Source organism: Haliotis rufescens, unplaced genomic scaffold (assembly GCF_023055435.1).
Source record: "Haliotis rufescens isolate VD_foot unplaced genomic scaffold, xgHalRufe1.0.p SCAF_7, whole genome shotgun sequence".
Lineage (NCBI taxonomy): Eukaryota > Metazoa > Mollusca > Gastropoda > Lepetellida > Haliotidae > Haliotis > Haliotis rufescens.
Genome location: NW_025964361.1, coordinates 46,856,959 through 46,882,584, shown reverse-complemented (window position 1 = coordinate 46,882,584; position 25,626 = coordinate 46,856,959). Strand labels below are relative to the sequence as shown.

The window sequence follows — 25,626 nt, the reverse complement described above, 5'->3', positions numbered from 1 at the left end:
TAGTAGCTCTTTAAAATTGTTTTTAGACACTGTCTAGTGGGTGTGCATTAATTGTGCAGCCCCTTGAGAGTTTGTGACATCAGCTAATCCTACAACTTGGAAAGATTTTGCATGTGAAATTGAGGGTCAAGGTCATTACTCTGGAACATTATCGGTATACTGCATTGGGCATGCATTTCTCATTAGTAATGTAGACACTCAGCACGGGACTTTGTTCAAAGTTGTATTGGACATGTGTTTTCCTGAACTGGAAGTGATGTCATCAAACCAGAAGTGCATACTGGCACTCCCAGTTTGGGGAAACATGTGGTTAGTGTAGCATGACTTCAAACATATAGTTCTCTACCTCTTGCTTGTTTCACCAGGAAGTCATTATTAACATAGCTAGAAGCATCTGTTATTAAGTTGTAGTGATTTTGACAACAGTAGGGTTCAAAGATGAATATAGATAAATATTGGTCAGGTCTGCTGATTGGCTGAAGTAGTTCATGATACATGTCTCTAATGGAATCTTTGGGGGCTTTTTGGAAAAGGTAGGGTTGGTCTGTTTCGGTTTGTGCATGTAAGGCAAACACCTTTCTAATTTCTAACCATGCTAACGCTGCTGTTACATGTAATCTATGCTGTTCAAGGACTTACTGCATCACATTACCTAATTATCTGCGAATGTTTGTACAGACCGGACTAATGCCGGTTTTGTACTGCTGGTTCACTGAGATACCATGCCATAGTATAACATGAATACCCCACTCTGAGCCAATCCTTGTATTAGTCTGTTACGGCCGAGCGCCAGGCAGGGAAACAACAAGTACCATCTTGAGGTAGTCACCTCCATCATTAGACATTAGACAGACATGCCATGATATAGCTGAAAAGGTAAATGTTGAGGGCAACTTATCAGGGTGCTGTTGTACAAAGCTATATTAGCGCTATGGTGATCGTATCTCCCATACCTTATCATGGACTTATGACTGTCGTAGCACTAAGATTGTTTGTACAGCGCCACCCACTACACCAACTTTGTAATAAGCTTATAAATATTATATCAAAGATGAAAATACCCTACTGTCCTTTCAAATGTACCAGGTACCATGTGGATTTATGATAAAATACAGGTAGATCCCAACACCCAGCTGACTAAAATACAGTAAACTACGGATATAACAAACTCAAAGGGACCACTAATTTTAGTTCGTTATAACCGTAGTTCGTTATAAGCATATATACAGCATATACATAAATATATGCCTTTAATCCGTTCGTTGAGCAAATGGCCGAACAAAAAAAACCCAGTTCATTATAAGCGTGTTCGTTATAAAAGTCGTTTACTGTAGTTGGTTACAATGTGACCTGTCTATCAGTGACATCATATTATTATTGTTAGTATGTTTATTGACCATGTATTTGGGTAGTATGACATACATTTTCGCTGTCTGTAACTACAGGTTCAGTTCTACTCAGTTCCAGGCCTACAATGGCCACTGGTACCCATAATTACGATTAGTTACAGGTACCGTCACATTGTGGTTACTGTTGAAGGCCATTGCTGTAAACTGCTGATTGGGCATTATTGTAGGTGGATGGCCTTGAACAAAGGTCAACCACTGACCTGCCTGTGCCAACTCTTATCATCATGTTCATATCATTGTTATCCTGACGTACCCTATTTTCGAACAGTTAAACGGCATCGCTGATAATTCGAGGGATGAGTAAATCAAATTCTGGCTTCATACCAGTAGGTGATGTCTTCAGCAATAGAAACAGCTACTTTCTGAAAGAAAACATATCCTCGATAAAAGGCGTGACCTCCAATACCTTTTCTGTTAACTTCTGCTGCACTTGAGTGACAACTCCTGATTGGTTTCGTACTTTTAGCGGAGTTTCCATAAATGAACAGACATGTTTTGGCACACTTTTCTCAACATTATTCTTGCAGGTCGGGGGCTGTCGGGTAGCCTAGTGGTTAAAGCGTTCGCTCGTCACGCAGAAAACCCGGGTTCGATTCCCGACATGGGTACAATGTGTGAAGCCCATTTCTGGTGACCCCAGCCGTGATATTGCTGGAATATTGCTAAAAGCGGCGTAAAACCAAACTCACTCACTCACTCCTGCAGGTCGGCAGTAAAACTCAAAAAGAAATTGAAAGTTTGAAACCTATTCACAAAATATCAATATTTGCAAAAATTATAGTGTTCACAGTTCACACTATTTTACTTTTCCTTTAATCATGACACAGGCACCAAAATTCTTAATGACTACAGAATGTTCTGACAGGTGTACAGTACTTCACATGAACAAAATGTTGACAGGTCGAACGCTTGCACCCTCTAGGCGGCAGTCACACCTCTCGTTATAGCGACAAATAAGTGTAAAATACGGCTGTTCGAAAATAGGTTTCGTTCGAAAATAGGGTACTGCATGATAGGTTTTATAGGGTTGGCGTTCAAGATGACAATAAATTTTTCTAAAAATTCACTACTTTTTGTTATTACAATGTCACTTCATAAATTCATATGTTGACATCAAATTTTAATGTCTTTTTGTAATAATGAAAGTGATTTTTGGTATTCTTCAGTTTTTAGACCAACTGTCCTTCTATCTGCCACTAGACATTGACTTCTTACTCGATCACTACAAAACCGACGTGGATTTTCTATCGCGCAACTGGCAGATGTTAGGACGACCAACGATAATCTTCATGTTGTCATCTGCCATGTTAGGTGTGCCCATTTAACATGGAGTCATCCCACTTGTTTGCATCTTGTCCAACTAACTTTAGTCATGTGCACTTTTTATAGCTTCTCTCTGTGTAGTTCTTTCATATTGCTTGTGATGGTGGCCTCTAGAGAGGCATCCAATAGAAAAGAATCCACCTTGATTGTCCCTAAAAGATTTGTCAAGTACTGCTGTTTTTTCGTTTTTATTTATTTTAATTGCTTTTAATTATGAACTCTTATTGAGCATCTTCTGTCAAATATAATCTGATACTATGGTGAGATTTATATTTTTTGTAAATAACGATTTTTGAAGACATTTTTACTTCCTCGTATTATATAAAACAATTTGACTGTGTTTTTTTCCAATTTTTCATAATAATCCTTTTTCTTTTTCAAAATTGATCTTTACTTGTTATGCCCTCGCAATGAAGGTCACAGTGAAGGTCACAATGAAGGTGTATTGAATAATTGAGCTGTCTGCGTAACACAGCCCTTGGAGACACACTCCATGTTTGCTACGAGGAATGCTTGACAAACTCTGCTCGCAGTTATCGTCATCTTGCATGGATCCCTTACTGGCTAGGGGTGTCACGATTCACAGATGTACCAGTGCGTCGCGAATTTACACCTGATGATATGATATGTGATACATCTCCCTGTTCAAGAATACATATTTCTGTATTAATTTATGAAGTTTTGTAATTACTGCTTTGCTTCGCTTCCTGACTGCCTATCACATCACAATGTATTATATCACTGTTCGTAATTAACTAGTGGATGCTAGTCCATGACTAGTAAAATCAGGAAGGACTAGTGATATTTCCTTGTGTTCTAACCGCTTTTACCATCAGGTAGATAGCAACTCTGTAGACGATCATTTTTACGGACTAGTGAAAATAAATATTTTTTCTAACCAGGTTAAATCTGATCAAGGCAACTATGCTTGTCGTAAGAGGCGACTACGGGGATGGGGTGGTCAGGCTCGCTAACTTGGCTGATGCATGCCATCATTTCAAAATTGATGCTCATGATGTCTATCACTGGATTGTCTGGTCCAAACTCGATTATTTACAGACCGCCGTCATGTAACTGGAAAATTGCTGAGTGCGGCGTTAAACAACAAAAAACAAAACAAATCTGATCATGGTACTGTCAGAATAACGCCCTTTTAATCACGCAAATTAAAGACGAATGGATGAACATCAAGAGACTCTTATCAGCTGGGCAACACGGAACATGGAGTACATGTACTTTGCAAGAAAATCGCAAATTTAGTATTGTGATACATATCAGAGCTAATATGTGATATGTGAGGTACGTATATTGTGACACCCCTAGTCCATGCTAACGAGCACACCGATTGTCATGAGTGTGTTACACCATTGTTTCCAGCCACTTGAAGCCGTTGTCTGCATGTTCTCTTGCTATGAGCAGGTACACCACGTTTATACAGGAATACATCTGTACGGCAGACAGGGAAGAGTAGCACAATAGGAGACACGTTGAGAGAGGCTGTCTTTGCTCTAGTTTCTGGTGTCCCCCACCTGAATGTCTAACTAGACTGCTTCGTTCCCTAATTCAGGATAAATTTAGCACCCTTCTGCTGGCGCAGGTCAGTTTGTCTGATGTTAAAGGTTTTCTCAGGGCTGTTGAATTTCAGCATTTTTAGGGAGGGGTGTTGTCACATGTTATCTCGACTTGAGCTAGTTACTGCCTAAGTTAATTTCAGTCACTCATTATATATTTTCAACATGACCTAAAACACACAACTCCGTATGTTCTACATTATTTTCATTATTTTTCTCACAATTTTTTAGTTTGGGATCATAATCTGTGTGGAGATGCAATGTTCAAAATTAAAGGGGATGCAGGGATCCTTGACTTTATGAAGTGTTTGAATCCAGGATTTTTTAAAGTAAATTTTTAAGTTTTAATTTTTTAATTATAAACTAGTCTGTGCCATAAACTTTTGAGTCTACTCGTCCGAACATGTATTTGGGCATTACTTTCAGTGGATGATTGTCTTAGTATATGGACTAGTGCAAGCTTATCTCACTTGACCATAAGAAATTTTACTAGTCAGGGTCTTCGGACAAGTGATGAATTCTCAGACATGTTGAACTATTAACGACAGGGTAATGAAAAGGACCCCTTGACATTCATGCTTAGGTAAGAACACTGGAGATCTTAGACCATAATATTGCCCTGTATTATAAGGAATGTGTTCTGCCGATGTGGAGTGTACTTGTGTAAGCGTGGTGCAGCTTTGACGTAGAGCTTGTCCTCCATGTTGCAATGTCTGCTTCCTTCAGTTTATGGACGAGCAGCGCTTCTACGTGGCTCAGGACACTAGCTTCATGTTGGATTTCCTCCGTACTGAGATAGCCTACCTCAAGAGCAGCTGGAACTCCCTGGGCAGACCCACCATCACAATCTCTATCTCTCACACACTTCTTGGTACGTCTTGTATTGTCTCACGGACACACACACGCCTGGCTGGGGTAGTGTGTGGTCATACCCATCGTAACCATGCTAACACACATGCACCTTACTCATCCTCACCTTCTTCCTGGTTTCTTTCTCGTGGAGGGAACTCTCTCTCACACACACACACACACACACACACACACACACACACACACACACACACACACACACACACACACACACACACACACACACACACACACACACACACACACACACACACACACACACTTAACTAACAGAAATGCACTCTTGTGCACACAGACACGCACACACACACAAACACCGTGATATTGTTGGAATATTGCTAAAAGCAGCGTAAAACCATACTCACTCAAACACTAACACACTAACAGACACATAAACACTTACACTAACAGACAGACACATGCACACACACACACTTACACTAACAGACACCCACACATACTTACACTAAAAGACACACACTTAAACACACACACACATACTTACACTAACAGACATACATGCACACACACACACACACACTAACAGACACACTCACACACACACACTAACAGACACACTAACACACACACACACACACACATGCAGCCACACACACACACATGCAGCCACACACATACTTAGACTAAAAAACACACACTCACACACACAACACAACACAAAATGCAAACAAACATGTACCTCACTCTTTCTCACATACTACCTGGTGTCTTTCTCAAGGGGAGAACTCTCTCACACACACACACACACACACACACATGCATCCACACACACACACACATGCATCCACACACATGCATCCACACACACGCACACACACACACACACACACACACACACACACACACACACACACACACACACACACACACACACACATGTACGCACACTCACACACATCACATATGTACGCACGCACACACGTACACACACAGACACAATCCACACCACACATCACACCACCTCATACCGACCCATCCCTTGTCTTGCCCCACACCTCACCACACCTCACCACACCACACCTCACCACACCTCACCTCACCACACCTCACCACACCTCACCACACCACAACTCCTTATACCCCCTACCCCACACCACACCCTAACACACAAGACACCATCTAAATACTTACTGTCTCTTTCTGGTGTAGCAATTGTTTAGATTAAATGTTTAATACATTCTGTATCTTGAGTCCAGTCTTACAGAATAACAACTGTCATAACGGGAGACATGAAGCTATGGATAACAACTTCTTTGTTATTTCACATCCTCTTTATCTCCAGGATTTCGGTAAACCTACACTAACCCCTGGATCCATTCCCGTGGTTCTTGCAATCTCAAATTACCTGCCCTTGATTTCTGTTCGCCAATTTGATTGGCTATGCTACTCAGTCTAACGTACCAATCAGAATGCAAATTGAGCAGCCCATACTTGCCGTAAGAGGCGACTATGCTTGTCTTAAGAGGCGACTAACGGTCGCTGACTTAGTTGATGCATGTCATTGTATCCCAAATTGCATAAATCGATGTTCATGATATCAGCCTCTGGATTGTCTGGTCCAGACTTGATTATTTACAGACTGACGTCATATAGCTGGAATATGGCTGAGTGTGGGGTTAAACAACAAACAAACAAACAAACAAACAAATCAAACATAATACGAGTTGCAAACTTTGGTTTGGCGATGTCATCATGGCAGCCAGTCCCATTAATTATGATAGAAAAACTGACTGACCCCCTTACCCGTTATTTATTGGTCACGTTCATGTAATTCAAGGGGGGATAATTTAGGATCGCGAGACCCACGGGAATGGCTCCAGGGGCTAGTGTAGGTTTACCGAAATGTGAACGCAGGAGACATGGAGGAGGATTATTTCAGGGCTACCATATTCTAAAAGCCAATATAAGATAGCTACGTGATAAATCACAAAGAACAATAAAGACGAAGCCAGGTTTATTTCACGATAAAACATTGTTCTCTCATGACATCATTTCTGGAGATTCAACATGCTCTCGCAACTTGATGACGTTGTATATTGGACGATGTTATTTTTGAGAGGGAGGTGTCTAGTGAGTTGTTCCCCATAGATGTAGCTGGGCACCACAAATGAACACAATGGCCAAACGATGGCATCCAAAAGTGGGAGAGATATGACCATCAGTAATGGGAGAAAAGGCGCAAATAATAGATGTGAAAATTGTGAGAATACCAAACTTATCCCCGCTGTACATAAAATGGACTTGTCTGACATTGCCGAGGTCCGATTGTATTTGGGGAATCATCATTATTTAAATACGGTTAAATGTTTTTAAAGCTTGTAAAATTTATTGACATCCTTAAAAAGGCTGTTCATATAAGAAATAATTCTTCATGTAAGAAATAACAATGAGGTTGTCATCCATACAGTTTCCTGACTCCTAATGACGGAATGACTATCAAAGTTTTAATTGTAATACTGTATTTCTTTCAGTGGTAAATGTGTACGTGATATAAATGTTGTCATGTTTCAGTGCTTAGCGTTTCAGTGTTTAGTGCCAGTGCTTTTTACTTCACCTAGTGTTAATGTCCACTTATGATTTTTAGTTTCTTAAAATTGATTGTCAGGGATCACACTTCAGTTAACCTACACAAACCCCTGGATCGATTTCCGTGGTTCTCGCGATCAACATCCTTTCCATCAAAAAGAATTTTTATGGCTTTTTTTTGCTTGTCGGTCAGTTTTTCAACGTTGAATTTCTCGCAAACTCTATCGTAATCAATAAGACTGGCCACCATGTTGTTCATATCGCCAACCAAATAGAGGCTGGTTTGTAACCCGCATTCTGATTGGTCCTTTAGAGTCAGTAGCATAGCAAATCAAATTGGCTAATGAAAATCAAGGACAGGTAATTTGAGATCGCGATAGCCATGGGTGTGTGTGTGAGTGAGTGAGTTTGGTTTAACGCCGCTTTTAACAGTATTCCAGTTTTATATCGCGGCGTGTCAGCTTAATTTGGGAGGAAAGCCCGAAGTGATGCAGGTCTCAGACGTTTACCACTTCGGTGAAACCCACGAGCACGGGTATGGTGCTGACAAACCTAGAAACATAATCGGGGCGAACCAGGATTCGATGCCACAATCATAGGTTTCTGGCGTGCCCAAGGGACGCAACTCTGCACAGCGGCGCCTTAGTTGACTGGACCACTCGTGCCCCCCGATAGCCATGGGAATGGGTCCAGGGGTGAGTGTAGGTTTAGTGAAATGCGAGCCCTGGAAATCGAGAGGATGATTTCTATCAATTCAAACAATTTTTGTCGTAGTGCATTTATATCTGTGTGTGTATTGTAATCTCTGGTGCTGGGTTGCTAACCATGCAAGTAAGCTTCCCTCTCTGATTCATGTGGTAAGGGAGAGAATTCACTCAGATGATGTAGAAGACATGATCAGTTGTATAATTTCAGTATGTCTTGTATCTTCTGACATAGTCTGTGATATATAATTAGGTTGTAATTGGTTATATTAATTTTCATGTTCTTTAGTGATAATTATTGTATGATTGGTAATTATGATAATGATGATCAACATTTACGTATCTTTAATTAATATGTAGAACTGTCAGCGTAACTGTGTCAAGACTAATTGTGTTTTCTGATATTGCCAAGTTGTTATGACGATATACAGTGTTGCCTTGCTAATTCAATTTTCACTGAAATCCTTGGGATGATCATATTTAATACATGTATTAATAGGTAAAATAACCTACGAGGTTTCAGAAATTCTGGATTATCCTTCTAATATTTAAACATGAAAGTCTTCATGCTTGGTAGCCAGTGCTCTGTGCAAAAAAGTGATGATGTCAAAGGGTTATTGTCTCAATTATATGACGATGAAATATATTTGAGTTAGATAAACTAATTACCCCCTTGGAATGAAATTCCTGAGGCAGATTTGTGACAACAGGTTCCACAGTACCTTGTGACATCAATATTACTTTTAAAAAAAACTATTCGTCCAATGAGAAGCTTTAATTTCTACACCAGCCAATCAAATGTGACTAAAAGCTGTATTACCCACTGATCATGATTCAAGTAAAATCATCCATTTGTGTTTGCTCTTTGGTCATAAAAGTTGAATATTTGATTTATCCCTAAGGGTTTTCTTCATTTTAATTGTGAAGTAGTGAGTTGGACAGCCAGGCTGCACTGTATAATGGTCCCAACTCACAATGACTGACAGCAGGTTGTATGAATGTTGTCCAGACACCTTCAACGCCCCGACGTCTGCCCTGACGGCCACCATCAAGAAGCTGCAGACAGGCTACATCCACGGCACAAGGTGAAGAATGGGGCAGGGAGTGATAGACAGACGGGGAGCAGTGTGTCAGTAGGTTGTAGACAGGCTACATCCACGGCACAAGGTGAAGGACGAGGCAGGGAGTGATAGACAGACGGGGAGTAGTGTGTCAGTAGGTTGTAGGCAGGCTACATCCACGGCACAAGGTGAAGGACGGGGCAGGGAGTGATAGACAGACAGACGGGGAGTAGTGTGTCAGTAGGTTGTAGACAGGCTACATCCATGGCACAAGGTGAAGGACGAGGCAGGGAGTGATAGACAGACGGGGAGTAGTGTGTCAGTAGGTTGTAGACGGGCTACATCCATGGCACAAGGTGAAGGACGGGGCAGGGAGTGATAGACAGACGGGGAGTAGTGTGTCAGTAGGTTGTAGGCAGGCTACATCCACGGCACAAGGTGAAGGACGGGGCAGGGAGTGATAGACAGACGGGGAGTAGTGTGTCAGTAGGTTGTAGACAGGCTACATCCACGGCACAAGGTGAAGAATGGGGCAGGGAGTGATAGACAGACGGGGAGTGTCAGTAGGTTGTAGACAGGCTACATCCATGGCACAAGGTGAAGGACGGGGCAGGGAGTGATAGACAGACGGGGAGTGTCAGTAGGTTGTAGACAGGCTACATCCACGGCACAAGGTGAAGAATGGGGCAGGGAGTGATAGACAGACGGGGAGTGTCAGTAGGTTGTAGACAGGCTACATCCACGGCACAAGGTGAAGGACGAGGCAGGGAGTGATAGACAGACGGGGAGCAGTGTGTCAGTAGGTTGTAGACAGGCTACATCCACGGCACAAGGTGAAGAATGGGGCAGGGAGTGATAGACAGACGGGGAGTAGTGTGTCAGTAGGTTGTAGACGGGCTACATCCATGGCACAAGGTGAAGGACGGGGCAGGGAGTGATAGACAGACGGGGAGTAGTGTGTCAGTAGGTTGTAGGCAGGCTACATCCACGGCACAAGGTGAAGGACGAGGCAGGGAGTGATAGACAGACGGGGAGTAGTGTGTCAGTAGGTTGTAGGCAGGCTACATCCATGGCACAAGGTGAAGGACGGGGCAGGGAGTGATAGACAGACGGGGAGTAGTGTGTCAGTAGGTTGTAGGCAGGCTACATCCACGGCACAAGGTGAAGGACGAGGCAGGGAGTGATAGACAGACGGGGAGTGTCAGTAGGTTGTAGACAGGCTACATCCACGGCACAAGGTGAAGGACAGGGCAGGGAGTGATAGACAGACGGGGAGTAGTGTGTCAGTAGGTTGTAGGCAGGCTACATCCATGGCACAAGGTGAAGGACGGGGCAGGGAGTGATAGACAGACGGGGAGTAGTGTGTCAGTAGGTTGTAGGCAGGCTACATCCATGGCACAAGGTGAAGGACGGGGCAGGGAGTGATAGACAGACGGGGAGTAGTGTGTCAGTAGGTTGTAGGCAGGCTACATCCATGGCACAAGGTGAAGGACGGGGCAGGGAGTGATAGACAGACGGGGAGTAGTGTGTCAGTAGGTTGTAGGCAGGCTACATCCATGGCACAAGGTGAAGGACGGGGCAGGGAGTGATAGACAGACGGGGAGTAGTGTGTCAGTAGGTTGTAGGCAGGCTACATCCATGGCACAAGGTGAAGGACGGGGCAGGGAGTGATAGACAGACGGGGAGTAGTGTGTCAGTAGGTTGTAGGCAGGCTACATCCATGGCACAAGGTGAAGGACGGGGCAGGGAGTGATAGACAGACGGGGAGTAGTGTGTCAGTAGGTTGTAGACAGGCTACATCCACGGCACAAGGTGAAGGACAGGGCAGGGAGTGATAGACAGACGGGGAGTAGTGTGTCAGTAGGTTGTAGACAGGCTACATCCACTAGACAAGGTGAAGAATGGGGCAGGGAGTGATAGACAGACGGGGAGTAGTGTGTCAGTAGGTTGTAGGCAGGCTACATCCACGGCACAAGGTGAAGGACGGGGCAGGGAGTGATAGATAGACAGACGGGGAGTAGTGTGTCAGTAGGTTGTAGGCAGGCTACATCCACGGCACAAGGTGAAGAATGGGGCAGGGAGTGATAGATAGACAGACGGGGAGCAGTGTGTCAGTAGGTTGTAGACGGGCTACATCCACGGCACAAGGTGAAGGACGAGGCAGGGAGTGATAGACAGACGGGGAGTAGTGTGTCAGTAGGTTGTAGGCAGGCTACATCCATGGCACAAGGTGAAGGACGGGGCAGGGAGTGATAGACAGACGGGGAGTAGTGTGTCAGTAGGTTGTAGGCAGGCTACATCCACGGCACAAGGTGAAGGACGAGGCAGGGAGTGATAGACAGACGGGGAGTAGTGTGTCAGTAGGTTGTAGGCAGGCTACATCCATGGCACAAGGTGAAGGACGGGGCAGGGAGTGATAGACAGACGGGGAGTAGTGTGTCAGTAGGTTGTAGGCAGGCTACATCCACGGCACAAGGTGAAGGACGAGGCAGGGAGTGATAGACAGACGGGGAGTAGTGTGTCAGTAGGTTGTAGGCAGGCTACATCCATGGCACAAGGTGAAGGACGGGGCAGGGAGTGATAGACAGACGGGGAGTAGTGTGTCAGTAGGTTGTAGGCAGGCTACATCCATGGCACAAGGTGAAGGACGGGGCAGGGAGTGATAGACAGACAGACGGGGAGTAGTGTGTCAGTAGGTTGTAGACAGGCTACATCCACGGCACAAGGTGAAGGACAGGGCAGGGAGTGATAGACAGACGGGGAGTAGTGTGTCAGTAGGTTGTAGGCAGGCTACATCCACGGCACAAGGTGAAGGACGAGGCAGGGAGTGATAGACAGACGGGGAGTTGTGTGTCAGTAGGTTGTAGGCAGGCTACATCCACGGCACAAGGTGAAGAATGGGGCAGGGAGTGATAGACAGACAGACGGGGAGTAGTGTGTCAGTAGGTTGTAGGCAGGCTACATCCACTAGACAAGGTGAAGAATGGGGCAGGGAGTGATAGACAGACGGGGAGTAGTGTGTCAGTAGGTTGTAGGCAGGCTACATCCATGGCACAAGGTGAAGGACGGGGCAGGGAGTGATAGACAGACGGGGAGTAGTGTGTCAGTAGGTTGTAGACAGGCTACATCCATGGCACAAGGTGAAGAATGGGGCAGGGAGTGATAGACAGACGGGGAGTAGTGTGTCAGTAGGTTGTAGGCAGGCTACATCCATGGCACAAGGTGAAGAATGGGGCAGGGAGTGATAGACAGACAGACGGGGAGTAGTGTGTCAGTAGGTTGTAGGCAGGCTACATCCACGGCACAAGGTGAAGGACAGGGCAGGGAGTGATAGACAGACGGGGAGTAGTGTGTCAGTAGGTTGTAGGCAGGCTACATCCACGGCACAAGGTGAAGGACGAGGCAGGGAGTGATAGACAGACGGGGAGTTGTGTGTCAGTAGGTTGTAGGCAGGCTACATCCACGGCACAAGGTGAAGAATGGGGCAGGGAGTGATAGACAGACAGACGGGGAGTAGTGTGTCAGTAGGTTGTAGGCAGGCTACATCCACTAGACAAGGTGAAGAATGGGGCAGGGAGTGATAGACAGACGGGGAGTAGTGTGTCAGTAGGTTGTAGGCAGGCTACATCCACGGCACAAGGTGAAGAATGGGGCAGGGAGTGATAGACAGACAGACGGGGAGTAGTGTGTCAGTAGGTTGTAGGCAGGCTACATCCACTAGACAAGGTGAAGAATGGGGCAGGGAGTGATAGACAGACGGGGAGTAGTGTGTCAGTAGGTTGTAGGCAGGCTACATCCACGGCACAAGGTGAAGAATGGGGCAGGGAGTGATAGACAGACAGACGGGGAGTAGTGTGTCAGTAGGTTGTAGACAGGCTACATCCACGGCACAAGGTGAAGGACGAGGCAGGGAGTGATAGACAGACGGGGAGTTGTGTGTCAGTAGGTTGTAGGCAGGCTACATCCACGGCACAAGGTGAAGAATGGGGCAGGGAGTGATAGACAGACAGACGGGGAGTAGTGTGTCAGTAGGTTGTAGGCAGGCTACATCCACAGCACAAGGTGAAGAATGGGGCAGGGAGTGATAGACAGACAGACGGGGAGCAGTGTGTCAGTAGGTTGTAGACAGGCTACATCCACGGCACAAGGTGAAGGACAGGGCAGGGAGTGATAGACAGACGGGGAGTAGTGTGTCAGTAGGTTGTAGACGGGCTACATCCACGGCACAAGGTGAAGAATGGGGCAGGGAGTGATAGACAGACAGACGGGGAGTAGTGTGTCAGTAGGTTGTAGACAGGCTACATCCACGGCACAAGGTGAAGAATGGGGCAGGGAGTGATAGACAGACAGACGGGGAGTAGTGTGTCAGTAGGTTGTAGACAGGCTACATCCACGGCACAAGGTGAAGGACGAGGCAGGGAGTGATAGACAGACGGGGAGTTGTGTGTCAGTAGGTTGTAGGCAGGCTACATCCACGGCACAAGGTGAAGAATGGGGCAGGGAGTGATAGACAGACAGACGGGGAGTAGTGTGTCAGTAGGTTGTAGACAGGCTACATCCACGGCACAAGGTGAAGGACGAGGCAGGGAGTGATAGACAGACGGGGAGTTGTGTGTCAGTAGGTTGTAGGCAGGCTACATCCACGGCACAAGGTGAAGAATGGGGCAGGGAGTGATAGACAGACAGACGGGGAGTAGTGTGTCAGTAGGTTGTAGACAGGCTACATCCACGGCACAAGGTGAAGGACGAGGCAGGGAGTGATAGACAGACGGGGAGTAGTGTGTCAGTAGGTTGTAGACAGGCTACATCCACGGCACAAGGTGAAGGACGAGGCAGGGAGTGATAGACAGACGGGGAGTAGTGTGTCAGTAGGTTGTAGACAGGCTACATCCACGGCACAAGGTGAAGGACGAGGCAGGGAGTGATAGACAGACGGGGAGTTGTGTGTCAGTAGGTTGTAGGCAGGCTACATCCACGGCACAAGGTGAAGAATGGGGCAGGGAGTGATAGACAGACAGACGGGGAGTAGTGTGTCAGTAGGTTGTAGGCAGGCTACATCCACAGCACAAGGTGAAGAATGGGGCAGGGAGTGATAGACAGACAGACGGGGAGCAGTGTGTCAGTAGGTTGTAGACAGGCTACATCCACGGCACAAGGTGAAGAATGGGGCAGGGAGTGATAGACAGACAGACGGGGAGTAGTGTGTCAGTAGGTTGTAGACAGGCTACATCCACGGCACAAGGTGAAGAATGGGGCAGGGAGTGATAGACAGACGGGGAGTAGTGTGTCAGTAGGTTGTAGACAGGCTACATCCACGGCACAAGGTGAAGGACAGGGCAGGGAGTGATAGACAGACAGACGGGGAGTAGTGTGTCAGTAGGTTGTAGGCAGGCTACATCCACGGCACAAGGTGAAGAATGGGGCAGGGAGTGATAGACAGACGGGGAGTAGTGTGTCAGTAGGTTGTAGACAGGCTACATCCACGGCACAAGGTGAAGGACAGGGCAGGGAGTTGGTGATAGGCAGACGGGGGTAGACTGGCTACATCCACGGCACAAGGTGAAGGACAGGGCAGGGAGTGATAGACAGACAGACGGGGAGTAGTGTGTCAGTAGGTTGTAGACGGGCTACATCCACGGCACAAGGTGAAGGACAGGGCAGGGAGTTGGTGATAGGCAGACGGGGGTAGACTGGCTACATCCACTAGACAAGGTGAAGGACGAGACAGGGAGTGATAGACAGACGGGGAGTAGTGTGTCAGTAGGTTGTAGGCAGGCTACATCCATGGCACAAGGTGAAGAATGGGGCAGGGAGTGATAGACAGACAGACGGGGAGTAGTGTGTCAGTAGGTTGTAGGCAGGCTACATCCATGGCACAAGGTGAAGAATGGGGCAGGGAGTGATAGACAGACAGACGGGGAGTAGTGTGTCAGTAGGTTGTAGACAGGCTACATCCACGGCACAAGGTGAAGAATGGGGCAGGGATTGATAGACAGACGGGGAGTGTCAGTAGGTTGTAGACGGGCTACATCCACGGCACAAGGTGAAGGACGGGGCAGGGAGTGATAGACAGACGGGGAGTAGTGTGTCAGTAGGTTGTAGACAGGCTACATCCACGGCACAAGGTGAAGGACGGGGCAGGGAGTGATAGACAGACGGGGAGCAGTGTGTCAGTAGGTTGTAGGCGGGCTACATCCACGGCACAAGGTGAAGGACGGGGCAGGGAGTGATAGACAGACGGGGAGTAGTGTGTCAGTAGGTTGTAGGCAGGCTACATCCACGGCACAAGGTGAAGGACAGGGCAGGGAGTGATAGACAGACGGGGAGTAGTGTGTCAGTAGGTTGTAGACAGGCTACATCCACGGCACAAGGTGAAGAATGGGGCAGGGAGTGATAGACAGACAGACGGGGAGTAGTGTGTCAGTAGGTTGTTGGCAGGCTACATCCACGGCACAAGGTGAAGAATGGGGCAGGGAGTGATAGACAGACGGGGAGTTGTGTGTCAGTAGGTTGTAGACAGGCTACATCCACGGCACAAGGTGAAGAATGGGGCAGGGAGTGATAGACAGACAGACGGGGAGTGTCAGTAGGTTGTAGACGGGCTACATCCATGGCACAAGGTGAAGGACAGGGCAGGGAGTGATAGACAGACAGACGGGGAGTAGTGTGTCAGTAGGTTGTAGGCAGGCTACATCCACGGCACAAGGTGAAGAATGGGGCAGGGAGTGATAGACAGACGGGGAGTAGTGTGTCAGTAGGTTGTAGACAGGCTACATCCACGGCACAAGGTGAAGAATGGGGCAGGGAGTGATAGACAGACAGACGGGGAGCAGTGTGTCAGTAGGTTGTAGGCGGGCTACATCCACGGCACAAGGTGAAGGACAGGGCAGGGAGTGATAGACAGACGGGGAGTAGTGTGTCAGTAGGTTGTAGGCGGGCTACATCCACGGCACAAGGTGAAGGACAGGGCAGGGAGTGATAGACAGACGGGGAGCAGTGTGTCAGTAGGTTGTAGACAGGCTACATCCACGGCACAAGGTGAAGAATGGGGCAGGGAGTGATAGACAGACAGACGGGGAGTAGTGTGTCAGTAGGTTGTTGGCAGGCTACATCCACGGCACAAGGTGAAGAATGGGGCAGGGAGTGATAGACAGACAGACGGGGAGTAGTGTGTCAGTAGGTTGTAGGCAGGCTACATCCACGGCACAAGGTGAAGGACAGGGCAGGGAGTGATAGACAGACGGGGAGCAGTGTGTCAGTAGGTTGTAGACAGGCTACATCCACGGCACAAGGTGAAGAATGGGGCAGGGAGTGATAGACAGACAGACGGGGAGTAGTGTGTCAGTAGGTTGTAGACAGGCTACATCCACAGCACAAGGTGAAGAATGGGGCAGGGAGTGATAGACAGACGGGGAGTGTCAGTAGGTTGTAGACGGGCTACATCCATGGCACAAGGTGAAGGACAGGGCAGGGAGTGATGGACAGACAGACGGGGAGTAGTGTGTCAGTAGGTTGTAGGCGGGCTACATCCACGGCACAAGGTGAAGAATGGGGCAGGGAGTGATAGACAGACGGGGAGTAGTGTGTCAGTAGGTTGTAGACGGGCTACATCCACGGCACAAGGTGAAGGACAGGGCAGGGAGTTGGTGATAGGCAGACGGGGGTAGACTGGCTACATCCACGGCACAAGGTGAAGGACGAGACAGGGAGTGATAGACAGACGGGGAGTTGTGTGTCAGTAGGTTGTAGGCAGGCTACATCCACGGCACAAGGTGAAGGACGGGGCAGGGAGTGATAGACAGACAGACGGGGAGTTGTGTGTCAGTAGGTTGTAGACAGGCTACATCCACGGCACAAGGTGAAGGACGGGGCAGGGAGTGATAGACAGACAGACGGGGAGTAGTGTGTCAGTAGGTTGTAGACGGGCTACATCCACGGCACAAGGTGAAGGACAGGGCAGGGAGTGATAGACAGACGGGGAGTAGTGTGTCAGTAGGTTGTAGACAGGCTACATCCACGGCACAAGGTGAAGAATGGGGCAGGGAGTGATAGACAGACAGACGGGGAGTAGTGTGTCAGTAGGTTGTAGACAGGCTACATCCACAGCACAAGGTGAAGAATGGGGCAGGGATTGATAGACAGACGGGGAGTGTCAGTAGGTTGTAGACGGGCTACATCCATGGCACAAGGTGAAGGACAGGGCAGGGAGTGATAGACAGACAGACGGGGAGTAGTGTGTCAGTAGGTTGTAGACAGGCTACATCCACGGCACAAGGTGAAGAATGGGGCAGGGAGTGATAGACAGACGGGGAGTAGTGTGTCAGTAGGTTGTAGACGGGCTACATCCACGGCACAAGGTGAAGGATGGGGCAGGGAGTGATAGACAGACGGGGAGCAGTGTGTCAGTAGGTTGTAGACAGGCTACATCCACGGCACAAGGTGAAGAATGGGGCAGGGAGTGATAGACAGACGGGGAGTAGTGTGTCAGTAGGTTGTAGACGGGCTACATCCACGGCACAAGGTGAAGGATGGGGCAGGGAGTGATAGACAGACGGGGAGTGTCAGTAGGTTGTAGACGGGCTACATCCACGGCACAAGGTGAAGGATGGGGCAGGGAGTGATAGACAGACGGGGAGTAGTGTGTCAGTAGGTTGTAGACAGGCTACATCCATGGCACAAGGTGAAGAATGGGGCAGGGAGTGATAGACAGACGGGGAGTAGTGTGTCAGTAGGTTGTAGACGGGCTACATCCACGGCACAAGGTGAAGGATGGGGCAGGGAGTGATAGACAGACGGGGAGTAGTGTGTCAGTAGGTTGTAGACAGGCTACATCCACGGCACAAGGTGAAGGATGGGGCAGGGAGTGATAGACAGACGGGGAGTAGTGTGTCAGTAGGTTGTAGACAGGCTACATCCACGGCACAAGGTGAAGGACGGGGCAGGGAGTGATAGACAGACAGACGGGGAGTAGTGTGTCAGTAGGTTGTAGACGGGCTACATCCACGGCACAAGGTGAAGGACAGGGCAGGGAGTTGGTGATAGGCAGACGGGGGTAGACTGGCTACATCCACGGCACAAGGTGAAGGACGAGACAGGGAGTGATAGACAGACGGGGAGTTGTGTGTCAGTAGGTTGTAGGCAGGCTACATCCATGGCACAAGGTGAAGAATGGGGCAGGGAGTGATAGACAGACAGACGGGGAGTAGTGTGTCAGTAGGTTGTAGGCAGGCTACATCCACGGCACAAGGTGAAGGACGAGGCAGGGAGTGATAGACAGACGGGGAGCAGTGTGTCAGTAGGTTGTAGACAGGCTACATCCACGGCACAAGGTGAAGAATGGGGCAGGGAGTGATAGACAGACAGACGGGGAGTAGTGTGTCAGTAGGTTGTAGACAGGCTACATCCACGGCACAAGGTGAAGAATGGGGCAGGGAGTAATAGACAGACGGGGAGTAGTGTGTCAGTAGGTTGTAGGCAGGCTACATCCACGGCACAAGGTGAAGAATGGGGCAGGGAGTAATAGACAGACGGGGAGTAGTGTGTCAGTAGGTTGTAGACAGGCTACATCCATGGCACAAGGTGAAGAATGGGGCAGGGAGTGATAGACAGACGGGGAGTAGTGTGTCAGTAGGTTGTAGACAGGCTACATCCACGGCACAAGGTGAAGGACAGGGCAGGGAGTTGGTGATAGGCAGACGGGGGTAGACGGGCTACATCCACGGCACAAGGTGAAGGACAGGGCAGGGAGTTGGTGATAGGCAGACGGGGGTAGACTGGCTACATCCACGGCACAAGGTGAAGGACAGGGCAGGGAGTTGGTGATAGGCAGACGGGGGTAGACTGGCTACATCCACGGCACAAGGTGAAGGACGAGACAGGGAGTTGGTGATAGGTAGACAGGCTACATCCACGGCACAAGGTGAAGAATGGGGCAGGGAGTGATAGACAGACGGGGAGTAGTGTGTCAGTAGGTTGTAGACAGGCTACATCCACGGCACAAGGTGAAGAATGGGGCAGGGAGTGATAGACAGACGGGGAGCAGTGTGTCAGTAGGTTGTAGGCGGGCTACATCCACGGCACAAGGTGAAGAATGGGGCAGGGAGTGATAGACAGACAGACGGGGAGTAGTGTGTCAGTAGGTTGTAGACGGGCTACATCCACGGCACAAGGTGAAGAATGGGGCAGGGAGTGATAGACAGACAGACGGGGAGTAGTGTGTCAGTAGGTTGTAGACAGGCTACATCCATGGCACAAGGTGAAGAATGGGGCAGGGAGTGATAGACAGACGGGGAGTAGTGTGTCAGTAGGTTGTAGACAGGCTACATCCACGGCACAAGGTGAAGGACGAGGCAGGGAGTTGGTGATAGGCAGACGGGGGTAGACTGGCTACATCCACGGCACAAGGTGAAGGACGAGACAGGGAGTTGGTGATAGGTAGACAGGCTACATCCACGGCACAAGGTGAAGGACGAGACAGGGAGTTGGTGATAGGTAGACAGGCTACATCCACGGCACAAGGTGAAGCACGAGACAGGGAGTTGGTGATAGGTAGACAGACTACATCCACGGCACAAGGTGAAGGACGAGACAGGGAGTTGGTGATAGGTAGACAGGCTACATCCACGGCACAAGGTGAAGGACGAGACAGGGAGTAGAGAGATTGGGAGTAGTGTGTAGTGAGGCGGGCTGAGGGACGAGGCAGGGAGTTGGTGATAGACAGACGGGTGTAGTGAGTCAGTAGATCAGGTTTGCAGACAGGCTGAGGGACGAGGCAGGGAGTTGGTGATAGACAGACAGGTGTAGTGAGTCAGTAGATCAGGTTTTCAGACGGGCTGAGGGACGAGGCAGGGAGTTGGTGATAGACAGACGGGTGTAGTGAGTCAGTAGATCAGGTTTTCAGACGGGCTGAGGGACGAGGCAGGGAGTTGGTGATAGACAGACGGGTGTAGTGAGTCAGTAGATCAGGTTTTCAGACGGGCTGAGGGACGAGGCAGGGAGTTGGTGATAGACAGACGGGTGTAGTGAGTCAGTAGATCAGGTTTTCAGACGGGCTGAGGGACGAGGCAGGGAGTTGGTGATAGACAGACGGGTGTAGTGAGTCAGTAGATCAGGTTTTCAGACGGGCTGAGGGACGAGGCAGGGAGTTGGTGATAGACAGACGGGTGTAGTGAGTCAGTAGATCAGGTTTTCAGACGGGCTGAGGGACGAGGCAGGGAGTTGGTGATAGACAGACGGGTGTAGTGAGTCAGTAGATCAGGTTTTCAGACGGGCTGAGGGACGAGGCAGGGAGTTGGTGATAGACAGACGGGTGTAGTGAATCAGTAGATCAGGTTTTCAGACGGGCTGAGGGACGAGGCAGGGAGTTGGTGATAGACAGACGGGTGTAGTGAGTCAGTAGATCAGGTTTTCAGACAGGCTGAGGGACGAGGCAGGGAGTTGGTGATAGACAGACGGGTGTAGTGAATCAGTAGATCAGGTTTGCAGACAGGCTGAGGGACGAGGCAGGGAGTTGGTGATAGACAGACGGGTGTAGTGAGTCAGTAGATCAGGTTTTCAGACGGGCTGAGGGACGAGGCAGGGAGTTGGTGATAGACAGACGGGTGTAGTGAGTCAGTAGATCAGGTTTTCAGACGGGCTGAGGGACGAGGCAGGGAGTTGGTGATAGACAGACGGGTGTAGTGAGTCAGTAGATCAGGTTTGCAGACAGGCTGAGGGACGAGGCAGGGAGTTGGTGATAGACAGACGGGTGTAGTGAGTCAGTAGATCAGGTTTTCAGACGGGCTGAGGGACGAGGCAGGGAGTTGGTGATAGACAGACGGGTGTAGTGAGTCAGTAGATCAGGTTTTCAGACGGGCTGAGGGACGAGGCAGGGAGTTGGTGATAGACAGACGGGTGTAGTGAGTCAGTAGATCAGGTTTGCAGACAGGCTGAGGGACGAGGCAGGGAGTTGGTGATAGACAGACGGGTGTAGTGAGTCAGTAGATCAGGTTTTCAGACGGGCTGAGGGACGAGGCAGGGAGTTGGTGATAGACAGACGGGTGTAGTGAGTCAGTAGATCAGGTTTTCAGACGGGCTGAGGGACGAGGCAGGGAGTTGGTGATAGACAGACGGGTGTAGTGAATCAGTAGATCAGGTTTTCAGACAGGCTGAGGGACGAGGCAGGGAGTTGGTGATAGACAGACGGGTGTAGTGAGTCAGTAGATCAGGTTTTCAGACAGGCTGAGGGACGAGGCAGGGAGTTGGTGATAGACAGACGGGTGTAGTGAGTCAGTAGATCAGGTTTGCAGACAGGCTGAGGGACGAGGCAGGGAGTTGGTGATAGACAGACGGGTGTAGTGAATCAGTAGATCAGGTTTGCAGACAGGCTGAGGGACGAGGCAGGGAGTTGGTGATAGACAGACGGGTGTAGTGAGTCAGTAGATCAGGTTTTCAGACGGGCTGAGGGACGAGGCAGGGAGTTGGTGATAGACAGACGGGTGTAGTGAGTCAGTAGATCAGGTTTTCAGACGGGCTGAGGGACGAGGCAGGGAGTTGGTGATAGACAGACGGGTGTAGTGAGTCAGTAGATCAGGTTTGCAGACAGGCTGATGGACGAGGCAGGGAGTTGGTGATAGACAGACGGGTGTAGTGAGTCAGTAGATCAGGTTTTCAGACGGGCTGAGGGACGAGGCAGGGAGTTGGTGATAGACAGACGGGTGTAGTGAGTCAGTAGATCAGGTTTTCAGACGGGCTGAGGGACGAGGCAGGGAGTTGGTGATAGACAGACGGGTGTAGTGAGTCAGTAGATCAGGTTTGCAGACAGGCTGAGGGACGAGGCAGGGAGTTGGTGATAGACAGAGGGGTGTAGTGAGTCAGTAGATCAGGTTTTCAGACGGGCTGAGGGACGAGGCAGGGAGTTGGTGATAGACAGACGGGTGTAGTGAGTCAGTAGATCAGGTTTTCAGACGGGCTGAGGGACGAGGCAGGGAGTTGGTGATAGACAGACGGGTGTAGTGAATCAGTAGATCAGGTTTGCAGACAGGCTGAGGGACGAGGCAGGGAGTTGGTGATAGACAGACGGGTGTAGTGAGTCAGTAGACGGTTTGAGGCAGGCTGATGGACGAGGCAGGGAGTTGGTGATAGATATAGTCTGGAAGGTAATTTAAGGTACCGACGTTTACTACAATATCTGAAAAACTATCGGACCTACTCCAGTCAAAGTTGGTATGAGATTTTTAAACAGTCATACATAACTGGATATTACAATTAAAGACAATCGGTGCATGAATAAAATATCTGTCTATTTAGCTATCACTATATTTCATCAACAACCAGACCTGTTCGTCACGGGTGAAATGAGCATTCATTGAAACAGCCATCTGCATAATGCTACCCCTGCGTCACAGGGCCATATGAAACAGTTGAACCAATCAACTCATCTCGAAAGGTTGCACGGGAATCACACATCATACGGTGTTTAGCGTGGGGCGTCTCAACGTGCGTGATTCCCGTACACCCTTTCGAGTTGAGTTGATTGGTTCAACTGTGTCATATGGCCCTGTGACGCAGGGGTAGCATTATGCCGATGACAAGTTGAAATATTGTTATGAAATTCAGAAGTTAGCAACTTGATTCCAGTGATGAAAAAAGCAAAACTATTCCTGCCAGATTCTTGTATATTTTGTGTCTGTTACAAATGCATTCAATCTCATTGAAATCAGATCTTAGTTCTCGCTGCCGCTTAACAAAGATCTGAGGACATCCCATTACGGGTCACAATTACTGACAATAAGTCGACATTAGCCAATCAGAAGGCAGCTTTCTCATGCTTTACGGCACTAATTTTAAATTGGCGAAACATATTTTGAAAAATTCTTGCTTAAAAGTTTGAAACCTGAACAAAAAAACATCCTCGAACGGCTAATATATGGTCTAGATTGTATAGATTCAGTCGTTAAGCCCGTAACTATCGTTTTTGAATATTAAAATTTTTTAGGCTGCATGATTAGAAATCATATTCAAACTGTCACTTTCATGATCTGGTAAGCGACACTCTGATTGGTCGGATGAAAGGTCGTTCTGACGTGACCCGTAATGGGATGTCCTCAGATCTTTGTTAAGCGGTAGAGAGAACTAAGATCTGATTTTAATGAGATTGCAAATGCATTGTGACCATAGTAACATTCAACAAAAGGGCAGACAATTACAAAGTTGTCAAAATTGTGCAGGGGAGGTCCGATGTCAGGGGCCCTTCTCATTATACTTCATTACAAATTACAGATGAAAGAACGTATGCAATAGATTGTGGTATGTATCAAAATAAAAGAATAATTTTTGCGTTAAATTGCATTACGAAAGACAGGCAAATACCCTTCATGTAGAATTGAGTATGATACACTGAATAATGGAATTGGCCATGTCACTTTCCAGAGTGCATCTTGGCAAGTTGTCCGACTTCCTCACCACATCGTGTGTCACCAAGCTCAGTTTCGTCCGGGACCTGGACGACCCAAACCAATGTAAGTCTCCTCCTTCTGGAACACTGGAACCTTCCAACCACAAAGGAGTGGGGACCTGTTGGAGAGTTATAGTTTCTTGTGCACTTAAGGACTGACCATTGGATATTTTCTTGGGGAGGGGGCGGATTTTATCGATTATGCTTCTGCATGGTGAAAAACAAATTGCCTGCCACAACAATTACATTGTTGCATTAAGGTGGTTTTCTTAAAAAAGAGTTTCTAGGTTTGTCAGCACCATACCTGTGCTCGTGGGTTTCACCGAAGTGGTAAACGTCTGAGACCTGCATCACTTCGGGCTTTCCTCCCACATTAAGCTGACAAGCCGCGATATAACTGTAATACTGTTAAAAGCGGCGTTAAGCCCAACTCACTCACTCACTCACTCACTCTTAAAAAAGAATTCAGAAACATAGTTATAAATGAAAAAAACATATGGTTTTGTAGAGTTAGCTGAAAAAATATCTTATAAATCTTGATACGAAATCCCAGAGCCCCTTCCCACCATCATGGAATGTTGCTTATGATACCAATCACTGGATTGTCTAGTCCAGATTTGATTATTTACAGGCTAATCATATAACTGGAATATTTATGATTGTGGCATTAAACAACAAACAAATAAACAATTAAAAAGAATCCTTCTATAGAGGCAATGAAAGTTAAGAATGTATCAATGAAGACTATGTATTCCTGCAGGAGCTCTGGAACACTACCAGAACATTAACAGAGCACACGCGGAACACACACGGAACATCTGCTGTCTGTTTTAGGTGAGGCCACAGTGATGCAGTTCATCGGTAACATCATGAGCCCTACCTGTCCACGACCTCACCTTCTGTCCCGCACCCGCAAAGGTCGTGTGCGCAAGATACAGAGGTCACAGTCAGTTCATGGTATTGTACGAAGGTCAAGGTCAATTCAGATTGACCCAGATCAAGTACCAGGTAAGATATCCTGCATTCTTCGTTTGGTTTATAGTTGGAATGAATTTAGATTTAAGTTCTTTTTTGTTCATTTATTAGTGATATATTTGTGTCAGAACATAAATTCTGCTTAATGAAATGTGCTAGTAGGTTAAACAAAACTTGTTTGATAAGATGATTTAGATTAATTTATATCAGTCAAAGTGACCAAAGATTTTCGAGATATGCACATTACCGGTATTCAATTTGGTTTATCAACTTAGAAGGTCAAGGTCAAGTGGTGACACCAGGACGTGGTGATTATTGTCTTCAAGTTCAATGCTTATGTCAGCTTGCGCTATCTCCTGTTACTGCTGAGTTTGTGATGAAATACTTTTAAGGGTGTAACATTAATACAGAATGCAAGACAGATGAGACATTTTAGACTTAACACATTGAAACGTTTATTGCGTTAGATGTTAGGTGCTGTCTTGTGTCTTTCATCCCTGTTGGGATTCAGGGTGGGGATTCCGGGTGGTGATTTATAGTGGGGATTCCGGGTGGGGATCCGGATGGGGAATCCAGGTGGGGATTCCGGGTGGGGATTCCGGGTGGGGATCCGAGTGGGGATTCCGGGTGGGGAATCCGGGTGGGGATTCCGGGTGGGGATTCCGAGTGGGGAATCCGGGTGGGGATTCCGGGTGGGGAATCAGGGTGGGGATTTATAGTGGGGATTCCGGG

The 25,626-nt window shown here is 48.0% G+C and overlaps 1 protein-coding gene across 17 annotated transcripts in view; it reads left to right on the top strand.

Annotated features, from left to right (window-relative positions):
- The window catches only part of LOC124143677 (probable phosphorylase b kinase regulatory subunit alpha), a 91,392-nt gene that overhangs the window by 28,472 nt on the left and 37,294 nt on the right, over nucleotides 1–25,626 (top strand). For 14 of the 17 annotated variants that reach the window (XR_007218986.1, XM_048387647.1, XM_046512712.2 and 11 more), the window contains exons 16-19: nucleotides 5,030–5,174; nucleotides 9,434–9,509; nucleotides 23,895–23,983; nucleotides 24,754–24,927. Coding sequence is in view for 16 of the 17 variants with exons in the window: in XM_048387647.1 (XP_048243604.1) it covers nucleotides 5,030–5,174; nucleotides 9,434–9,509; nucleotides 23,895–23,983; nucleotides 24,754–24,927 (484 nt within the window). In the remaining variant the exon portion in view is untranslated. Of the gene's footprint in view, nucleotides 1–2,575; nucleotides 2,721–5,029; nucleotides 5,175–9,433; nucleotides 9,510–23,894; nucleotides 23,984–24,753; nucleotides 24,928–25,169; nucleotides 25,203–25,626 lie in introns of all 17 variants that reach the window. The other 3 variants (XM_048387645.1, XM_046512709.2, XM_046512706.2) reach the window with 2 other exon arrangements.